At 46.5% G+C, this 18,130-nt stretch overlaps 5 protein-coding genes across 5 annotated transcripts; 3 read left to right on the top strand and 2 right to left on the bottom strand.

The window, feature by feature from the left end:
- Nucleotides 1–294: 294 nt before the first annotated feature.
- HOO65_090345 (uncharacterized protein) lies at nt 295–2,908 on the top strand (the record flags this gene model as incomplete). Its single annotated transcript, XM_071004453.1, has 2 exons — nt 295–2,309; nt 2,488–2,908. The coding sequence occupies 2 exons, from the start codon at nt 295–297 to the stop codon at nt 2,906–2,908; spliced, it is 2,436 nt and encodes an 811-aa protein (XP_070856231.1).
- Nucleotides 2,909–3,439: 531 nt separating this feature from the next.
- Nucleotides 3,440–6,661, top strand: HOO65_090344 (retrovirus polyprotein; the record flags this gene model as incomplete). Its single annotated transcript, XM_071001693.1, has 1 exon — nt 3,440–6,661. The coding sequence occupies one exon, from the start codon at nt 3,440–3,442 to the stop codon at nt 6,659–6,661; it is 3,222 nt and encodes a 1,073-aa protein (XP_070856230.1).
- Nucleotides 6,662–6,929: 268 nt separating this feature from the next.
- On the bottom strand, nt 6,930–9,606 carry HOO65_090343 (Retrotransposon gag protein; the record flags this gene model as incomplete). Its single annotated transcript, XM_071004450.1, has 4 exons — nt 6,930–7,494; nt 7,630–7,796; nt 7,908–8,162; nt 8,200–9,606. The coding sequence occupies 4 exons, from the start codon at nt 9,604–9,606 to the stop codon at nt 6,930–6,932; spliced, it is 2,394 nt and encodes a 797-aa protein (XP_070856229.1).
- Nucleotides 9,607–10,537: 931 nt separating this feature from the next.
- On the bottom strand, nt 10,538–13,085 carry HOO65_090342 (uncharacterized protein; the record flags this gene model as incomplete). Its single annotated transcript, XM_071004455.1, has 3 exons — nt 10,538–11,451; nt 11,800–12,885; nt 13,016–13,085. 3 exons carry the CDS (start codon nt 13,083–13,085, stop codon nt 10,538–10,540), a joined length of 2,070 nt encoding a protein of 689 aa, XP_070856228.1.
- A 2,728-nt stretch (nt 13,086–15,813) lies between these two features.
- Nucleotides 15,814–16,413, top strand: HOO65_090341 (uncharacterized protein; the record flags this gene model as incomplete). Its single annotated transcript, XM_071001692.1, has 1 exon — nt 15,814–16,413. The coding sequence occupies one exon, from the start codon at nt 15,814–15,816 to the stop codon at nt 16,411–16,413; it is 600 nt and encodes a 199-aa protein (XP_070856227.1).
- Nucleotides 16,414–18,130: the final 1,717 nt, after the last annotated feature.

The following is an 18,130-nucleotide window of genomic DNA, read 5'->3' as shown; positions in this document are numbered from 1 at the left end:
ACCCTAACCCTAACCCTAACCCTAACCCTAACCCTAACCCTAACCCTAACCCTAACCCTAACCCTAACCCTAACCCTAACCCTAACCCTAACCCTAACCCTAACCCTAACCCTAACCCTAACCCTAACCCTAACCCTAACCCTAACCCTAACCCTAACCCTAACATTTTGCTGGAATGAAGCAGCAGATGAGGCATTCAGGAAACTTAAGCAAGCCTTCACCTCAGCGCCAATCCTATGTAGTCATGACCCAGAATTGACAACAATAGTGGAGGCAGATGCCTCTGGGTATGCTATGGGTGCAGCTCTCCTGCAGATTCAGCCAGATGGTTCCAAACGCCCCTGTGCATATACAAGCCGAAAACTGACTACATCGGAATGCAACTATGCCATTCATGACAAAGAACTTCTTGCAATCATTTATGCACTCAAGGAATGGCGTAGTGAACTGAAAGGTTTGAAGGATGCCTTTGAGGTGGTGTCAGACCACAAGAACCTCCTACACTTTACAAAGCTCCAACATCTGTCAGAACGTCAAGCCCGTTGGTACCTAATGTTGAGCGAGTACAATTGTTTCATCACTCACCGCCCAGGCAAGCTCTCTGCACTCCCTGACGCCTTGTCACGGCGTGACATGCCAGAAGGCCCAGACGACGGTCGATTCGAGGAACGAAAGCAACAGCTGCTACAATCCCAGAGAAACGGAGTTGATGAAGTGCTCAAAGTGAGGCGTACTGACAGCCAACTTCTGATTCCAAGCGAAACCACACCCCCAGATTCACTGCCAGAGAAAATGAAGAGCATGTGGTCCAAGGCTGTAGACAACGACAAGGATCTTGAACAAATCAGAGCCTGCCTGATGGCGAAAGACAGCCAGTGGCCAGAAGATCTCAGACACAGACTGCGTGTGGGCGTCAGTGACTGCTCCTTGGACGACAAGATGCGAGTACTGTACCGAGGCCGATTTTGGGTCCCCAATTCAGAACCCTTGAGAACAGCATTGATGCAAGACGTTCACGACTCACCTACCCTCATACACCCTGGAAAGAATGTGCTATATGCAGAACTGGCTCGTATGTTCTTTTGGCCCAACTTTGTTGCAGATGTACGACGATTTTCGAGAAATTGCCAGGTCTGTGGAAGCACAAATACTTGGCGCACTAGCAAAGAGGGCTTGTTGAAACCCCTGCCTATCCCAGATCAGCCATGGCAAGACATTGCAATCGATTTCATTGGCCCACTGCCAACAGCGAAGAAAGGCGAGGAGGAATTCACCCACATACTCACCGTGATTGACTGCATGTCGAAAGGAGTGCTCCTAATGCCAATGAAAGCACTGGATATGGAAAATGTGGCTGATGCTTTCTTCCACAACTACTACAGGCACCATGGGCTACCAAGATCCATACTTTCAGACCGAGAATTCGTCAACGCAGCTTGGAAAATGATTTGCACAGAACTTGGAGTGGAAAGGAGGTCAACAACAGCATACCACCCAGCAACTAATGGAGCTGTTGAGAGGATGAATGCTGAGGTCAAGTCTAAACTTGCTAAGCTTGGTGCCCAAGGACCACATTGGTTGAAGGCTATCCCAATGGTCGAGTTTGCTCTCAATGCAACACCAAGCAGTGCAACCCAAATATCACCATTCTTCCTCAGTCATGGCTATCACCCCAAGACAATTGACCTGGAACCCCCCCAGACACCGCCACCAAACCCTGATGGCCCGCTTGGCCAAGCAAAACGGGTTTTGGACAAGTTGAGGAGTGCTCGAGATTGGGCCAAGGCAAACCTTACCATGGCTAGAGCTACTATGGAAGAAGCCGCAAATGAGAAACGAAGGCCACACAGAGACTACCAACCAGGTGACTGGGTTTGGCTGACACTGCGAAAGGAGCATTTTGGACCAGGACTAGGACGTGGACTACAAAGCAAACATATCCGCTGCAAAGTGAAAGAAAAGGTTGGCAGTCACACTTACAAGCTGGATGTACCAGGCTCGACAGCTCATGACACCTACCATGCTGACCGACTCAGACCTGCAGCAGATGATGCTTTCCCATCCCAGACTACTCACGATGACCGTCCAGGCCCAGTGGGACATGAAGATGGTGTAGACAAATATGATGCAGAAAAGATACTGAACCAGAGGACAAGATATGGCAAGTTACAATACCGAGTCAAATGGCAAGGATGGAATCAGCCCACGTGGGAACCAGCTGAATATCTGGAGAACACCATTGCACTGGAGGAGTGGAAGGAAACTAACGCACAACAACCGGAAACGAGAAGGAGAAGAAGGAGGCAGATGTAAGGGCTGCGCCTGGAAGGACACGCTGGCCAGCCCCACTATAGAAGACCCACCCCGCAGAAGGGACTATAAGAACCTTCCTCACCAACTAGCTAGTTTAGAGTAGTTTCCCTTTCCTTTCCTCTTTAATGCGTAATCTTTGACCATCTCCGAACTTGCTTATACGAACATCTGTAGGCTAATCCGTGACAATGTCCATACCCTACGCCCCTCAAAGAAACTCGACTGGTTAGCACTACTGTATAAAGTCATTGGCCTTGTTGGATCCCATGCTGTCAAACTTGACACCCCCTCCGGCATCCACCCAGTATTCCACGTCAACCTGGTCCGCCGGCACAGAGAAGACCCATTGCCATCCCAAGTGTCCTCCAATCCTGAGCCACCCCCGATATCACAGGAGGAAGCCACAGATGACGCAGTTGCAGGGGAATACCAAGTGGACAAGATCCTTCAACACCGGAAATACAGGAAACAATACCAAGTGCTGGTAAAATGGACAGGTTATGCAGAACCAACCTGGGAACCATTAGTGCACCTTGAAGACACAGCTGCCCTAGAAGAATATGAGCAGACCACTGACCATCCCTGGGCAGCCTGAAAGGAGGGGAAGGGATCGATTGTAATGATCTACGGATCATGTATGGTTCAGGCCTTGCCCTCACCCCCCCTTTCTCTCTCTAGCCCCTTTTCCTTGCATCTTCCCCTAGTCCCCCTACCAAAGTGCATCTTCCCCAACGTACATATAAACCACTTGACCACTGTTGTTAGCATAGCTCCCTTTAGTTTCTTTTAGAACTTATCGAGTTCTTCTTAAATACAGAGCTGTTATACAATTGAATCTTCTTGTATCTCGTGAAGCCTTACACGAATGGTGAGAGGAATTTTGGGTGCACATGGCACCATTACAGAAGTGGCTCACATGTCGATTGACATAGAAGGACATCAAGAGCAGGAGGTTTTTGCCTACATTGTGCCAGGAAATGAACATGATGTGATACTGGGGCTTCCCTGGTTAAAACAACAAGAAGTAAACTACATACCAAAGACCAATCAGCTCTTCATTGGGTCAAGTGGAGTGGTTGTAGAGCAGGTAGGAGTTAGGCAGGAGAGAGTGAGGCAGAAGAGCACGATGGGTACAGTGACCCAAGTGAGCGCAGCAGTTTACAGTGCCATGGTGAAACAGGCAAAGAAGAACGGCAGGGAGTCATCGATTTTTGTTGCCAGCCTGGAAGACATCAATAAGGCTCTACAGAAGAAAAAGGAGCCAACCCCCGATCAGGTCAAAGCAGCACTGCCGAAGCAATATGCAGACCTCTGGGAAGCTTTTGCACATGCAGGGGAGAGACTGCCACCACATAAACCAGGACTGGACGCGAAGCTGGAAATCGAACCAGGCAAAGAAGCACCATGGGGTCCACTATACCAGATGTCAAGAGATGAGCTCCTGGTATTGAGAAAGACACTGACCGAACTGGTGGAAAAAGGGTTCATTAGGACAAGCAGCTCACCAGCAGGGGCACCAGTTCTATTTGCCAGAAAGCCAGGTGGTGGACTCCGGTTTTGCGTGGACTACCGAGCTCTCAATGCTGTTCTCAAGAGAGACCGATACCCTATTCCATTGATCCAGGAAACATTGCGGGTGATAGCAGGTGCGAAATGGCTCACGAAATTGGATGTTCGAGCAGCTTTCCACCGTATCCGTATTGAAGAAGGGAGTGAATGGAAGACGGCGTTTAGGACAAGGTATGGTTCGTATGAATGGATGGTTATGCCATTTGGATTAGCGAATGGACCATCGATTTTCCAGAGATACATCAACCATGTCCTACGGGAGTTCCTAGACGACTTCGCCTCAGCCTACATCGACGACATCATCATATACTCCAAAGGTACAAGGACGGACCACCAAGCGAAAGTGAGGAAAGTCCTTCAAAAACTGAAAGAAGCGGAGTTGAGGCTGGACCTCGACAAATGCGAATTTGAAGTGAAAAGAGTTAAGTACTTGGGAATGATAGTCACTGCAGGAGAAGGAGTTTCAATGGACCCAGAGAAGACAGAAGCCATTCGGGAGTGGAAACCCCCCACCACAGTGAAAGGAGTACGAGGTTTCTTGGGGTTCGCAAACTACTACCGGGATTTCATCAGGGATTTTTCAACGCTTGCAGCTCCCTTGGTGAAGTTGACAAAGAAGGACGAGCCTTTTGTGTGGAGTTCAGAAGTGGAGGAGTCATTCCAGACTCTGAAAGCTGCGTTCCAGGATGACAAGATGCTAGGCAATTGGGACTCAGAGGAACAAACATGGCTGGAGACAGATGCCTCAGGGGTGGGGATAGGTGCAGTCCTGTCTCAGGGCCCAGAGAGCAAAAAGCGGCCGATTGCCTTCTTCTCCCGAAAGATGAATGCAGCAGAGCAGAATTATGGCATCCATGATAAGGAGCTCTTAGCAGTCATTGAAGCCACGCGTAAGTGGAGGGGAGAAGTGAGGAGCCTCAAGGAATTCACATTGATCGTCGACCATAAAAACCTCGAGTACTTCAGGACAAAGCGGATCCTCTCAGAGAGACAAGTCAGATGGATGCAGCACATGGAAGAACTTCCACCCTTCACGACAATTCACCGGCCAGGACGCTTGGCAGTGGTACCGGACGCTCTCTCCCGCAAGGACGAATTCGACGACCTAAAGGAAAGAGAACAGAGTAGGACCCAACGGCTCTGGAAAGAAGAATGGGAACTGAAACCAGAGGTGTGGATCCAGGTACAAGACAGCAGAGGTCCATTTGAGACAGACTCAGATTTGAAAGAATTGTGGCAGCAAGCTCTACAGGACGATGAGGACTATGAGAAGATTGCTCAACATGTCCAAAATAGGCAACAATTCCCTGCATCATTGGTGCCACCGAGGTCAGCCCAAGTGGCAGAGTGTGAAATACAAGGCGGAGTTGTGAAACATCGCCATGCCATCTGGGTACCAAACTGTGAACAACTGAGAGGAATCCTGCTGCAGAAGCACCACAATGACCCAATTTCCGGCCATGGAGGACGAGATGCGACAGCAGCAGCGCTCAGACGACAATTTTTCTGGCCAGGACTGGATAACGACGTCAAGAGGTTGGTGAGAAACTGTGATTGGTGTGGGAGAACAAAACCATGGCGAGAGAAGCTCCATGGGCTGCTGAAACCACTGCCAATTCCTAACCAACCCTGGCAAGGAATCTCAATGGACTTCATGACACATCTACCAGGAGAGACAGAGAACTTACTGGTAGTTACATGCCGCCTGACAGGCAATGTGATACTAGTTCCCCTGGTGGACATTGAGACAGAAACGGTAATCAAGGCTGTCATTACACATGTATACGCACACCATGGGACCCCAAGGTGGATTGTCAGCGACCGTGGGCAGCAATGGGTGAGCGAGATGTGGAAAAGGCTGTGTGAAGTCCTGGGTATTGAAAGGAAACTCTCGACAGCATACCATCCCCAAACAGATGGGGGTACAGAGAGAGCGAACCAGGAAGTACTGTTCTACCTGCGAACACGCATTGCAATGGACCAGGAAGATTGGCCAGAATGGATTCCTTTGGCACAGCTCTCGTTGAACAACCGTCCCCAGCCACGCCGCCACGGAGTCAGCCCCTTTTTCCTTACGCATGGCTACAACATTGTACCAGTGCAGATAGAAGGAATAGACAAAAGTGCAGAAGGGAGCAGAATGGCGAAGGCAGAGGAAGTGGTAGTCAAACTGGGAGAGTTAAACGAGTGGGCCCAAGTGGTAGCAGCAGACATGCAGCAGAACATGGAAGTCCAAGCGAACCGACACCGCAGCCCAGCACCGATTTTTAAGCCTGGAGACAGCGCATGGCTAAAGATGAAGAACATGCAGATGGGCAGACCAAGCAAGAAGCTAGACTGGCTAAATGCGAAGTACAAGGTGGTTAGGCAAGTGTCTCCGTTAACCTATGAGCTGGATGTCCCAGGAAAGATCCACAAGGTTTTTCACGTTGATCTCCTCAGACCTGCAGCAAAGGACCCCTGGCCAGGCCAAAACAGGGAAGCAGAGGTAGCAGTGAAACCGATCATATCAGAAGAAGGGCATGAACTGTGGGAGGTGGATGAGATTCTGTGTGCAGTGGGGACAGGGAGTGCAAGAAAAGTTTGGGTGAAATGGACAGGTTTTGGGAAACCAACTGCAGAACCAATCGATGTGATCTTGGAGACCAATCTACAAGCAATGGATCGATGGGAAGCAAAATGGGGGCCGATTATGGAAAACGATGGACCCAAAGAGACCTACTTGACTAAATCAGGAAACCTGCGAGCGAAATGGGCAAGGTTACCAGATGCTACTTGAGAAGGTCACACATCTCGACCCGGAGAAAGAGAAATATATTACAGGGTAGAGATGCAGAAGATGAGGAGCTAGGCTAAATGAGGAAGGCGGTCAAAGATGGCACGAAACCTGGGAGGACATGTAAAGGACACGTGGCCAGCAAGCATTTTAGATAGTTTCTTCCTTTCTTCCTCATCTGACAATAAAGTCATCAATCGGCAAACTTAGTAGTATTTACAAGTCCTGTAACATAATTGTTACTGAGTTGGCCGATATGAAGACTTTATTGTCAGAGGTCATCGTCCAAACCTCTCATCAGACCTCGGATTTTAACATCCTCGTGGTAGTCCTCTCCTCCTGCTTGCTGTAAGAGATCCCCATATTCTGCAATGTAGTCATCCAGTGGCCTTCCACGTTGCCGTACATTCTCCAGCTTCTCGCTGGCTCGGGCTCTATAGAAGGGGTCCTCAAAGCGTTTGTCTAGGATCTCCCAGACTTCCTTCGTCATGGCTCCTGGTTTCTCTTCCAGTTTCTCTAGATCCTGACCCACTCCTTCGTTAGCCTCCTCCACCAAGGCTATCTGTAGGGCTGGGATCATGTCCACCAGCTTCGTGCAATGTTGTAGGTTCAAAGCGGCTACTATACGCTGCTTCCAAATGCGATATTTCCCTTTGTTCCCATTGAATGAAGGGAATTGCAGGGATCGGGGCCGGAAGGCGTTGGGACTCTCTTGGCTCTGGTCGATGTCCATTTTATCCAGCGTTTCTGGTTCGTGATATTCTGATGATGATGATTGACTGCTGTGGGCTCTAAATTGTGGCATCTGCTTCTGCTGTCGGAGATCTGCTGATTTTCTGAATGGGGTTTAACTTTCGTCGTGTTTCTGATTTCTGCGTCACGGTTCTGAATTCTCTCGTCTGAAGGGTTAACAAATCTGAAGGTGTAAAGAAAATGGTGTTTTCACCAAATTATTATTTTGAAGATCTGACAAATAGATCTTATTGTTTGAATGTGTCGTTTTGGAGTGGTCAACATCGCTGGAGTGTCCATTCTTGCCTTGACTCTGCTGCCGATTTGCTGCTCTTTTGGGGCTGATCTTGGCATTGATCTTGGCAGCGTCGCGCGGTTTGGGACATTGGTTCGAGTGATGGCCTGACTGGTCGCAGTTTTAGCACGATCCCCCTTTTCATCCAGCAGTAGCAGAGGCACGCTGTTCCCTGGTTTGCCTGGGGATGGGTGCTTTCTTGTATTTCGGCAACTCAGTCACCATGTGAACTGTCTCGAGGAAAACAGGCCAAGACTTGTGCACAATGAGATGGAGGTAAAGATCAGCAAATTTAGCCGAAATGACTACCCACAGGTTGGTAACCTTGGACTTCTTATAATCTATGCCCACCTTCTGCTTGTCCCCCTGTGCCACAAGCCTTGCCTTGTACTTTCTGTCCAGCTTGACCTTGAAAACCCACTTCGTTGGAATCAGGGATCGGCCCTCAGGAGCTTTGGCGGCAGCTGCAAGAATCAACTGGCGCAAAGACAGGCTCTTCGTCGGAGAGCAGTACGTTGTTGTAAGTGTTCAGATAGACTCCGTGAGGTTTGAGCAGCTTGCCAGATACAAGGTTAGTCGGGAAGTCTGGGATGTAGGCGACATTGGAGAGTTTGAGATATTCGGTCTCCATATGGCCATTGACCGGTATGATGACTTCTCTGTAGGCTTCAATTCCGACCTGCTGACTGCCTACAGATAGCCATTCATTGCGCACCTTGCGTGTCTCTGTGAAAGCCGTGTGTGTGTTTGTAACATGGATATCAGATCCGGTATCGTAGACCCAGCTGTCTCGAAGAAGGTCGAAATGATGACGATGTTGAGCTGAGAAAGTCGTAGCTTTTGATTTCGTAAAGGCATTCTTGATATATTTGTCCGCACTCGTATTCGTCAATCCTTCTAGCCTATTCTGTGTGGACTTCGGCTTTTGGACGTATCTTTTCGAATTCTTAACCGAATTGCGCAGCTTCCAGCTATCCCTAAGCTTTCGATCGATGGTAGCTTGGATCTGCTGATTAGCCTCCCAACCCGTTGTGCGAAGTATTGGGTGGAGATAGGGGCATGCGCTGAATCGATGCACATCACCACATAGGCATGGCTTCTCCAAAGTCTTTTGCTTTGATTGATTTGTGTTTGTAGCAAAGGCTCCCTTCTGTGGCTGCATACCCTTTAGAGCATTAATCATCTGGTACATCAGTCTGAAGTTGACTAGAAGATCTCCAAAGATGAGGTTTTCACCTTTTAATTGGTCACTAACCACTTCTTCGACCCAGCCAACTGGTGCGATAGGGCTGACAGACGATAGCAGTGCTTCGACTGCGCTGCTGTTCTCTGCTTCTGGCAGTCCAAGATTTGCGAGATTCGTGTGTGCTGCCAGCAAGTTGTCGAGCCATGTTTCAAGGCCCTGCTTCTTTGGTGTCTGAAGAGCCTTCTTCCAGGCGTCACGTGCCTGTTTATTCTTCACAGCAGGAGACAATTTGAAGCGATGGTGTAGAGCAGCGACTTGGTCTTTGACTGTGTATTTGTTCTTAAGAATGAGCAGAAGATTGCCAGAGACCGTTTGGTAGATGAATTCAGCGATAGATTGTAGAGCCTTTTGCTGCGTCTCGTACTCCTTCATCTTGAAGACAAAGAGGCGATATTTCCGCTCATAATGAGCATCCTCAAGTGTGGGATATTCTGGTTCAGTAAGAAGGGTTACGCTGGCGGAGGCTGTATCACCAGCTGTTGATTCTGCTGTAGAGTCTGGTTCTGGTATAGCAGTAGGGCTTCGGTTTCGAGTAGTGACTGCAGGCTGATTTTCTGGCTTGATAATGTCCCATATGGATAGGGCAAAAGCCTTTAGCTCTAGACGATGAAACCAGACTTCCCAATCCGACTGAGAGGTCAGCATGACCCCAAATTGATGCGTTTGGGTGGACATTTTGAAGTGAGAGATACGAGGTTTTTAAAAAGGATATAAATGTTCGTGACTGTATTCGAGAACTTGCGCCAGCACAAGTGAGGCGAGATTTGTATGAAGTAAAATAGCAAAAGTGGGGTGAAATAGATGGTCTAAAGATGAAGCGATTGATGGCGAGTAATTGTGCGAATGATTGTGAAATTCTTTGCCTTGTAGGTAGAAGGCGTTAAGCCGAGCTCATAGCTGGTGAGAAGTCAGGGAGGATTGGCAGTATTTCTTCAGCTCTGTTGCAAGCATGTGACTGCAGGGATGGCGCTGAGTGCAAATCACCCATGTCACTGCGCCACGCAACACATCTTTCCCTCGTGACTACTCACTACTCTTCATAGGTCACTGTCGGAACAATCTACTGAATTCAGATTTTATCACTTTAGAAGTCACTCGTGATCCTGTACAACTGCACGTGGAACTGTGCTAGTATACAGATTGATCGTTATGGTGAAGCTTACTCTCTATTGTTAAGTTCTTCCATCATGGACAACTAAGCTGAAGTATTCAGGCTCAGGTTTACCCAGGGTTAACCCGACTGAAGGCAAATTCCCCACAATATCCATCCTCCATGCAGTTCATCCAACATTTCATCCAACACAACAAGTATTATAATTTACAGAGTGTTCTACCATCTACACCACATCAGGTGTGCAATAAGTCAATGAAATCCAATCATTCCATCCTAAAGCAACTGGTCCACAAGGATAAGAGCCTAGAAATTGTGCTTTATACCTTTCTTTCTGCCATAGTCTATCTTCTAATTAGTTGCTTCACCAACCTATGATAGGCATTTGATAAAATTGATGATGGCACTATATTGTATTGATACAAACTATGGTAAAGTCCAGACGTTAAAAATGCCAATCAAGATGAGCTCCCAGTCCATATTCTCGTATTGCAATCAGGGTAAATACTCTGTCTCGAATAGAATACGCTTGTAGGCATCCTTGTTCTTTTGCAGCTCAATCGTATTTACTGCAGATAAAATTGTCTGGAAATAACGCAAGACTTGCTGCTTGACTAATGTATAGGGATCTTCTGGTGGCCCCTGGAACATTGGATACCGTTCTGCGTCTAGCCCAACAGACAGAATGATGCCAAGGTTCTTTTTATCACTCACAGAAGAATGCCTAACTCTAGAGCCATGTTTTATACCCCGTAGAGACATCATGAAGCCAATGCTAGGCATTTTGCGACTGAATTTTAGTGCTGTGAAACCACGATTTGTATGATCATATGCAGAGTTCATTGCATTGGCGGCAAATCGATGGTAGGCTTTATTCTTGACCTGCACAAGAATACAGCCAACATAGCCCATTCTGTCGTCTTGTGGAGGAACCCAAACTGGAATGAGGATGTCAACCCCATTAAAACCAGGTGGCAGATAACAGGCTGTACAGGTCCTATACATGTTGTAGATATCTGTTTCCGATGGTGCAGTAACCCGGCGATAAATCCGGTTGAAGAACACTGTTCCAAAAGAGAGCATCGTGCCAAAGTTCAGATCTAATGAATCTTTTGAGACTGTCAAGAGATCTTTCACAACAGCATCCCCAAGTAGGTTCTTGAGAAAGACCTGAAGAGGAAGAGGCTCAGGGAATGAAACAAATGAAGCAGTATCAAAGGCAAGGAGAAGAATGAGTCCTGCAATGAACTCACCTATGTCTCCTACATTGACACTGTTCCAGTAGAGTTCTTGATCAAGTACTTCTAGAGCTTTGAGCAGCATATCTGACATTGTCATCCCATACTGAAAGGCAGCTAGGGCTAGGATGGGCTCACCAGGTTGTAGTACCATTAGTTGCTCACGGTCGTCTGAAACATCAATTAATGTGTGCATCCATTGTGAAACAAGGGATTCTGCAAGAGCAAAATTGGAGATGGTGAAAGGTATTCGATATGAAACAAGAGCAAGAAGCCCAGTCTTTGTATGAAGGTCTTGGCATGGTGGTTCACTAGGCTGACACTTTTCTTTACAAAGATCGACCACAGCCTGACAGGTGCTGCCCCTTGAAGCAGTGCCCCCATAGAGGGCGACCAAAGTTTAACAACACATCCCAGGATACTTGTGGTATATCGAACTGGGGTGGCGTTGGGGGCGCATAAATATTTTTCGTGAAAAACTGGTGGTAGGGGGGAAGAGCACTGCACTTGGTCGCTCACCAGTGCGAACCTTCTGACTAGGGTCTTGTGTATGAGCAGGTGAGAAATTAGATACCTTGGATGTTGTGTCAAGGAACACACCAAAGAAGGAACTTTCATCCCCATACTTAGCAGTCCACCACAGAGCTTGACACAAAGAACGGAACAGTGTGCTGTCTCCTTCAGGTCCTCCCAAAAGATTCCGTGCCTCATCGATACAAACTACAAATGCGAGGTTGCGTGGCTGTATGGACCTATTTGCATCATCATTGGTCATTTCTTGAGGCCCAGGTGTAGTGAATGCATTTTTGCAGTGATCATCAAAAGCTTGCCAGTCAGCTGTTGGGTTAGGAAGTTGGGTTGTTGGACAACGAAATGGGGGTTGATTGATGGCGAATTGAAGAGCAGATGTGATGACATCTTGTTTTCTAACGTCGCCCCCATCGATTTGCAAGCGAAAGAAGTCATGGGCGCTCACCCCAGAAGCCCGAGCTGATCTGGCCAGTCGCAAAAGCGCCCAAATAACAATACTCCAGATCCATTCCATCTTGCGGCGTCTTTCAAGAAAGGGTAAACCTTGAATTACTTTGTTGAGGGCCTCCAAAATGAGAGAGGCGTAGCTTGATCTTCCTGGATAACCTTTATGGTATTCAGGGGCAAAGTTCAGGTAAATCACATACTTGTTGTGTTTAACAGCGAGCTGCGAAACAGTATATGACTTTCCTGTCCCTGATGGTGCAACAATCGACGTGTAAGGCGACAAGTAGTGTTCCATTTTCAACAAGAATTGGCGATGGTATTGCTCGAGTATTTGGCAGAGATCAGCACTAGCATAGCGAAAGTCGGGATGAGCCTTTTCACCAATGGTGAATGCCTTTTCTATAAATATCCGCTCAGCATCATAGGGAGAGGGTTGCTGCTTGATATATTCTTCGACTTGGTGTAAGACACTTTGGATCTCAGGGATAAGTATGTTCCCAACAGTGTCCTCAAAGATACACATATTAACCCATTCAGTGTAGGATACCTTCAAGGAGAGGTAAACTTTCAAGTTGTTGATGTCAATGTACTCCTTTTTCTCCTCCAGCTTATCAAGTTCTCCTGTAGCTGTGGAACTTAAAGCATGCTCTTGTAATTAAAAAACCACACCAGTCTGGATCCACTGTGACGAGCTTCAGGGGGCAGTTGAATCATTAACAGGTGGGTGTGCTGTTCTGGGGCCAGTTCGCGTACTGACACACGTCTTCAAATGTTCTGAGGTTCATGATCTCATCGAATGAGAGGTGGAGCCCAGGGTGACTCGTCATTTTGAAAGCAGTGGGCTGTTTTGTAATCAACTATATTGTAGTCATAGCATCAGCATAGAATATGTAAGATGTAGCAGCAGTCTTAAGGTTGCTTACAGATAATATTAAATGGAGAGGGCAGTGAAAGGGGTAGATGTGACTTGAAAGAAGTGATAAATAGAGAATTGAGGGGAAATCAACAAGAAAGCAGCTTGGTTCTTCAGAAGTTCAATGATCAAAGCTTTTAATGTCATGGTGATGTTTGAAGTAATAAGCTAACCATGACTTAGGTTACTGACAAATATTGATCATTATCATTCTGGAGGTTCTAACCTTTATCGGAATAGCACTGGGTAAACTAAACAGATAAGACAAGGCTCTTATCAGAGGAAGTGGGGAAAGAGGGGTAAACAAGCTTTTTGTTGGATGAACTCTGGATGAACTATATAGAGGATGGGTTATTGTGGCGAATCTGTCTTCAGTCGGATTAACCCTGGGTAAACTTGAGTCTGAAAACTCTCCTTTACTTGTGCATGATGGTCAAAGTACAATACGCAAAAAAAAAAAAAAAAAAAAAAAAAAAGAAAGGAAAAGGAAGGAAAGAATGAAACAACCAAGCACTAAACATCAAACAAAGAACAAAGAACAAAGCAGTGAACAGAACGTAGAAAAGAAAAGTAGCAAACAAACAACCAGACTCGTACCTCCTGAGACCACGCCCTCTACTCTCACATCCCAATGTGGAATAGCCTCCACTTAGAGTCTCTTGTCTCCTATAAGGAGCTTTCACACAAATCTCATGGACAGAATCTTGTCATTTCCTAGACACTCCCATGGATGGGTAAAGGTCTTGGCTTAGTCACACTGGTGTGTTGGAGCCACACGTGATACTCTTTAAAATCACCATGTCCAGAGTGTGCTGCTGGGATCCGGGCGACTGTACCTCTGTGTATCCCCTTCATCCAGCTGATTTCATATGGTCTTGGCCAGTTCAGCGCTCCGCCGAGGTGCTTGATCTTCAGGCAGTTTTTTTTCATCCAGTTTCACAAGTCTGCTTTGAAGGCTTTGTTCCTCCACCTTCTTTCTCACATCAGTGACATTGTAGCCTTTGGGACCAGAAGATCTTCACTCTTGCAACCTGCTTTGGCCAGCTGGTCGACTGCTTCATTGCCTGGGACTTTGCAGTGTCCTGGGACCCAGAGCACCTTGCCCACCGGCTTTTCACAATCAATCTGTGTTGAGAAAACTTCCTAACTGGTTGAAGTCTGCTCTTCAGGCAAGAAAAAGACAGACATAGAACAACTTCAATAATCACTTATTCCTTCTCCTGCTCTTCACAAGAAACTCAGCACATGCTCCTAAAATCTACTGTCAAAATCGCCACAAGAACCAAGTCAAACACATCATGTGCAAGGTGTCTACCAAGTGTTTTTCTGGTTAGGGTTAGAATGTTCACAACAGTAACAATCAATATTCTTTACACTTGAAACATGATCATGATATTGAAAACTGTAATCACTCAACTTCTGGAAGACTAAGCTGCTTTGTTGTTTTTGATCTGTTTGTATATGCAGTTAGTTTGATGATTCTGACTCTGACTCCTCTGAAGAGCTGCCATTCACTACAACAAGCCTCTTTTCACTTTCCTTTTTGGAAAGAGCTTCTTCAGTCACTTGAGCTTCACTTGGTGTTATGAAACACTCTTGATGTTGGAGTAGCTTTCCACTGTATTCACATTGAAGAAGGGGAGGAATGGAAGACAGTATTCTGGACAAGATATAGTACATATGAGTGGATGGCCATGCTTTTGGGACTGGCAAATAGACCCTCAATCTTCCAACAGTACATGAATCATGTGCTATATGTGTTGGATGAACTACATGGAGGATAAGTATTGTGGGGAATCTGCCTTCGCCGTCCGAGCCCGTCCGAGGAGATGTAAAGGATAGACCAAGCAAGCAAGTAGCCAGCACAGCCGCCCAAGCCAAAGGGCAGGGCCCCCAGCCCCAGCCCCTACCCCTCTCTTCTCAGCCGGCTGCTGATTTTTGCATTTTGTTTTTGATTGCTTCATGCAGGCAAAAGTGTACAACTTCAGTCAAAGCTGGCACATTTGATTGTCAAGTGCTAGCTATTGGCTGTTGACATATGTCTGCTATGCTGCGGTGTAGTATTAGTAATGTGTATCCAAGCTAAAATATCCATAAAATACAGTAGAGTCAACAGAAACTTGAGACAACACACTACATGTGCATAGGAAGTCAGAAAGCATAAGGACTCAGAAAGAAGTCAGCTTAGTAGAGATTCTATACGTTTAACAGCATTGTACCTTGTATCTGTAACATGGATGTGAATTGCCTCACCCATGATAATACATCTGTCAATGTCAGATCAATATGGGCTGGAGATAGGGTGGAGCGTTTATGCAGTATTATTCATATGTGTGATAGTTAGCTTCATCGCTTTTATCGTATTTATCTCTCACTGCTGTCCACTGCTGCCCACTTGTCCATACTTTCTTATTAATTTCTCACCTACTCCTACATTCATGCGCCTATGGCACTTATTTTATCTTCACGTCATCTATAAGTATTGTGCGAGCCCAAACAACTTTACCTTGTTGAACCTAAGCACAGGACATTCCAAGTTTCAGTACTTTCATACACCAGCTACACATANCCCCGGCTACCATTTTCTTTTCATTTTATTTCCCAAATCCTTTATTCTACCTTCTTCAACTCACTATACCATCATGTGGCTTCTGAAGTTCGTCCAACCGCTTTTTATGGCTGCATTATTGTCTACCCAAGTCATTGCAGGTGATAAACAAGTCCCTCGTCCCCATGACCTTGGCCTTAATATACCCCAGCACGATAAGCATGGCTGGAAGGAAGTCACAACGTCTGATGGCTTTTTCGCTACAGTCTTCATTGCCAAAAAGCCGAGTTTTATTGACGTCTCTTCAATGCAAATCCCAACAGCCACTTTTAAGTACTATGAAGCTGTGCTAAGTATCTGGGCAGATCAAACTGGGCTCAGTGTGAGAAATCTTGACTTGATCACATATCAGGATGTTGCTGGGCCTGATATGGTCATCATTAGAGACGCCCTGGAAATATTGGGCTATAACCCTTCTGGCGTGGATTCAGTTTTTGGTATTGACATTTCAAAAGACTCCCCAAAGGACACTGAAGTTTGGAATCTTTTGAGTACAACTTCATTTGCCAAGGATGCTATGGAAATATGCAATGAGTTTCAGGAGATGAGCAACCAGTATATTGAGTCATTCAGGGTTGGGAGATATGGCTCTGATAAATGGGTTAGTATTAGATTTGCTACTAAGGCTAAGTAATACACTGATAGTGTCAAAGGCAGGCGGAATTGGGAGACAGGGACGAGAGTTCAGAGTGATAAAGTGTATTTAAACAGACGGGCAGGCAGGTCTACAATGAACATCACTGTTCCTGATGTGGACTCGGAAATTACAGAACAGTTCCACAAGGCCCCAGGCCCAGGACCAATCACCCTAGTGATGAAGGCATATGCCCAGACATATTGTCTAGAGTTGTCTGGGATGATAACTATGTGATGATATCTACAATACAAGTATACAATATAGCTACATTTTGACATCTTTTCCTTCCTTCTTTACCCTCGCTTACATCCCATCCATCAGACCTACTACCAAAGCGATTGCATAAACCACCAAGTCTAACAGCTGCAATAGAAGCTTTTGACATTTCCAGCCAGGGTTCACCATGGCAAGTGTGAAATCTAATCGAGACAAGTACATCAGCTTTGCCATATGTGGTCTAACCTCCTCTTCAGTCGAAGTCGACCGAAAAAACCTTGAACAGCCGAACAATAGCTTGGGATTTCCTAATATGGGCACAGGGCACAACTTGGCAAACAAATTCAGAGACAGAGCCAAGATTCATCTGTAGCTGAGCTATCAAGGCCTTGGTGGTACGTGTAGTGATGCATAGTTTCAGCCACACTGTGGCACAGCCACGTGACTGACCCACATCACATATTTATACCTAGTCCTAGAATTCTCTGTAGATAGATTAAAATGAATATATTCTCCATGCAAAATCACCACAACAGTACGCAGTGACCTGACAAATTTCATTAGTCCCTGTTTGTCACGGGCAGGCAGGAAGGTTCTATGAGACTAACCCAATAGCTCAAAGACAGGACAGGCAGGACAGGTAGACAGGGACGAGGACAGGCAGGACAGGATGTTCAGGATGGTAACAGATACCAGGACAGAAGACAGGGACAGGAAGTTCAGTATATTCAGGGTAGGAGACGAGGACGTTGCTTGGGGAGCAACATTCAGGTAACAGAGGGAGGTTCTATCTAGTCTATATATCTACACAGGTTGTAGTTGACAAGATCTACAGTGGGGTGTGAGGCTGGTAGCGGTGAGCGAGGCTCCAGCATCGAGCAGGACAGCAGTCATGCAGGGAACGCTAAAGTAGCGTGGGAACAGTGGTCATGCAGAAACGGTGGTCATGCGGACGACAGTATCATGCTATGACGGACGGTGGTTATGCAAAGGACGCTAGCGTGCTGTTACATCATGCAGGAACACTAGCGTACTGTAACGGTCATGCAGAAGACGCTAGCGTACCGTGACACTGTTAGTATACCAAAGCAACTAACCAAGTTTGGCCTTTACTAGCAGGGCTGCTAGGGTGACATCGGCTAAGGGATCTCACAACCTCAGGGTCCGTCTAGAAGACTGCAGTTTACATGGTGTTGCGTGGCGCGGTATATATGTTAAGTGGCGTCCCATACGTGCCCCACTTATCCGAACCTATTGTGGCTGATCACGTGACATGATTGACACCACAATACAAAAGGAATCGTGCCAGGACGTAGCATAGACTTGAACCCTTTAATAAACAAACTGATTCAACATTTAAGATCTATTCTACACATGGTAACCAACATGGGGCTGGGATCACCCTATGGCCTTCTGTCGGAACAATCTACTGAATTCAGATTTTATCACTTGAGAAGTCACTCGTGATCCTGTACAACTGCACGTAGAACTGTGCTAG

This window comes from Ceratocystis lukuohia (assembly GCF_044167205.1).
Source record: "Ceratocystis lukuohia strain C4212 chromosome Unknown Supercontig9_pilon, whole genome shotgun sequence".
NCBI classification, from domain to species: domain Eukaryota; kingdom Fungi; phylum Ascomycota; class Sordariomycetes; order Microascales; family Ceratocystidaceae; genus Ceratocystis; species Ceratocystis lukuohia.
This window is presented reverse-complemented; position numbering and strand designations above follow the sequence as displayed.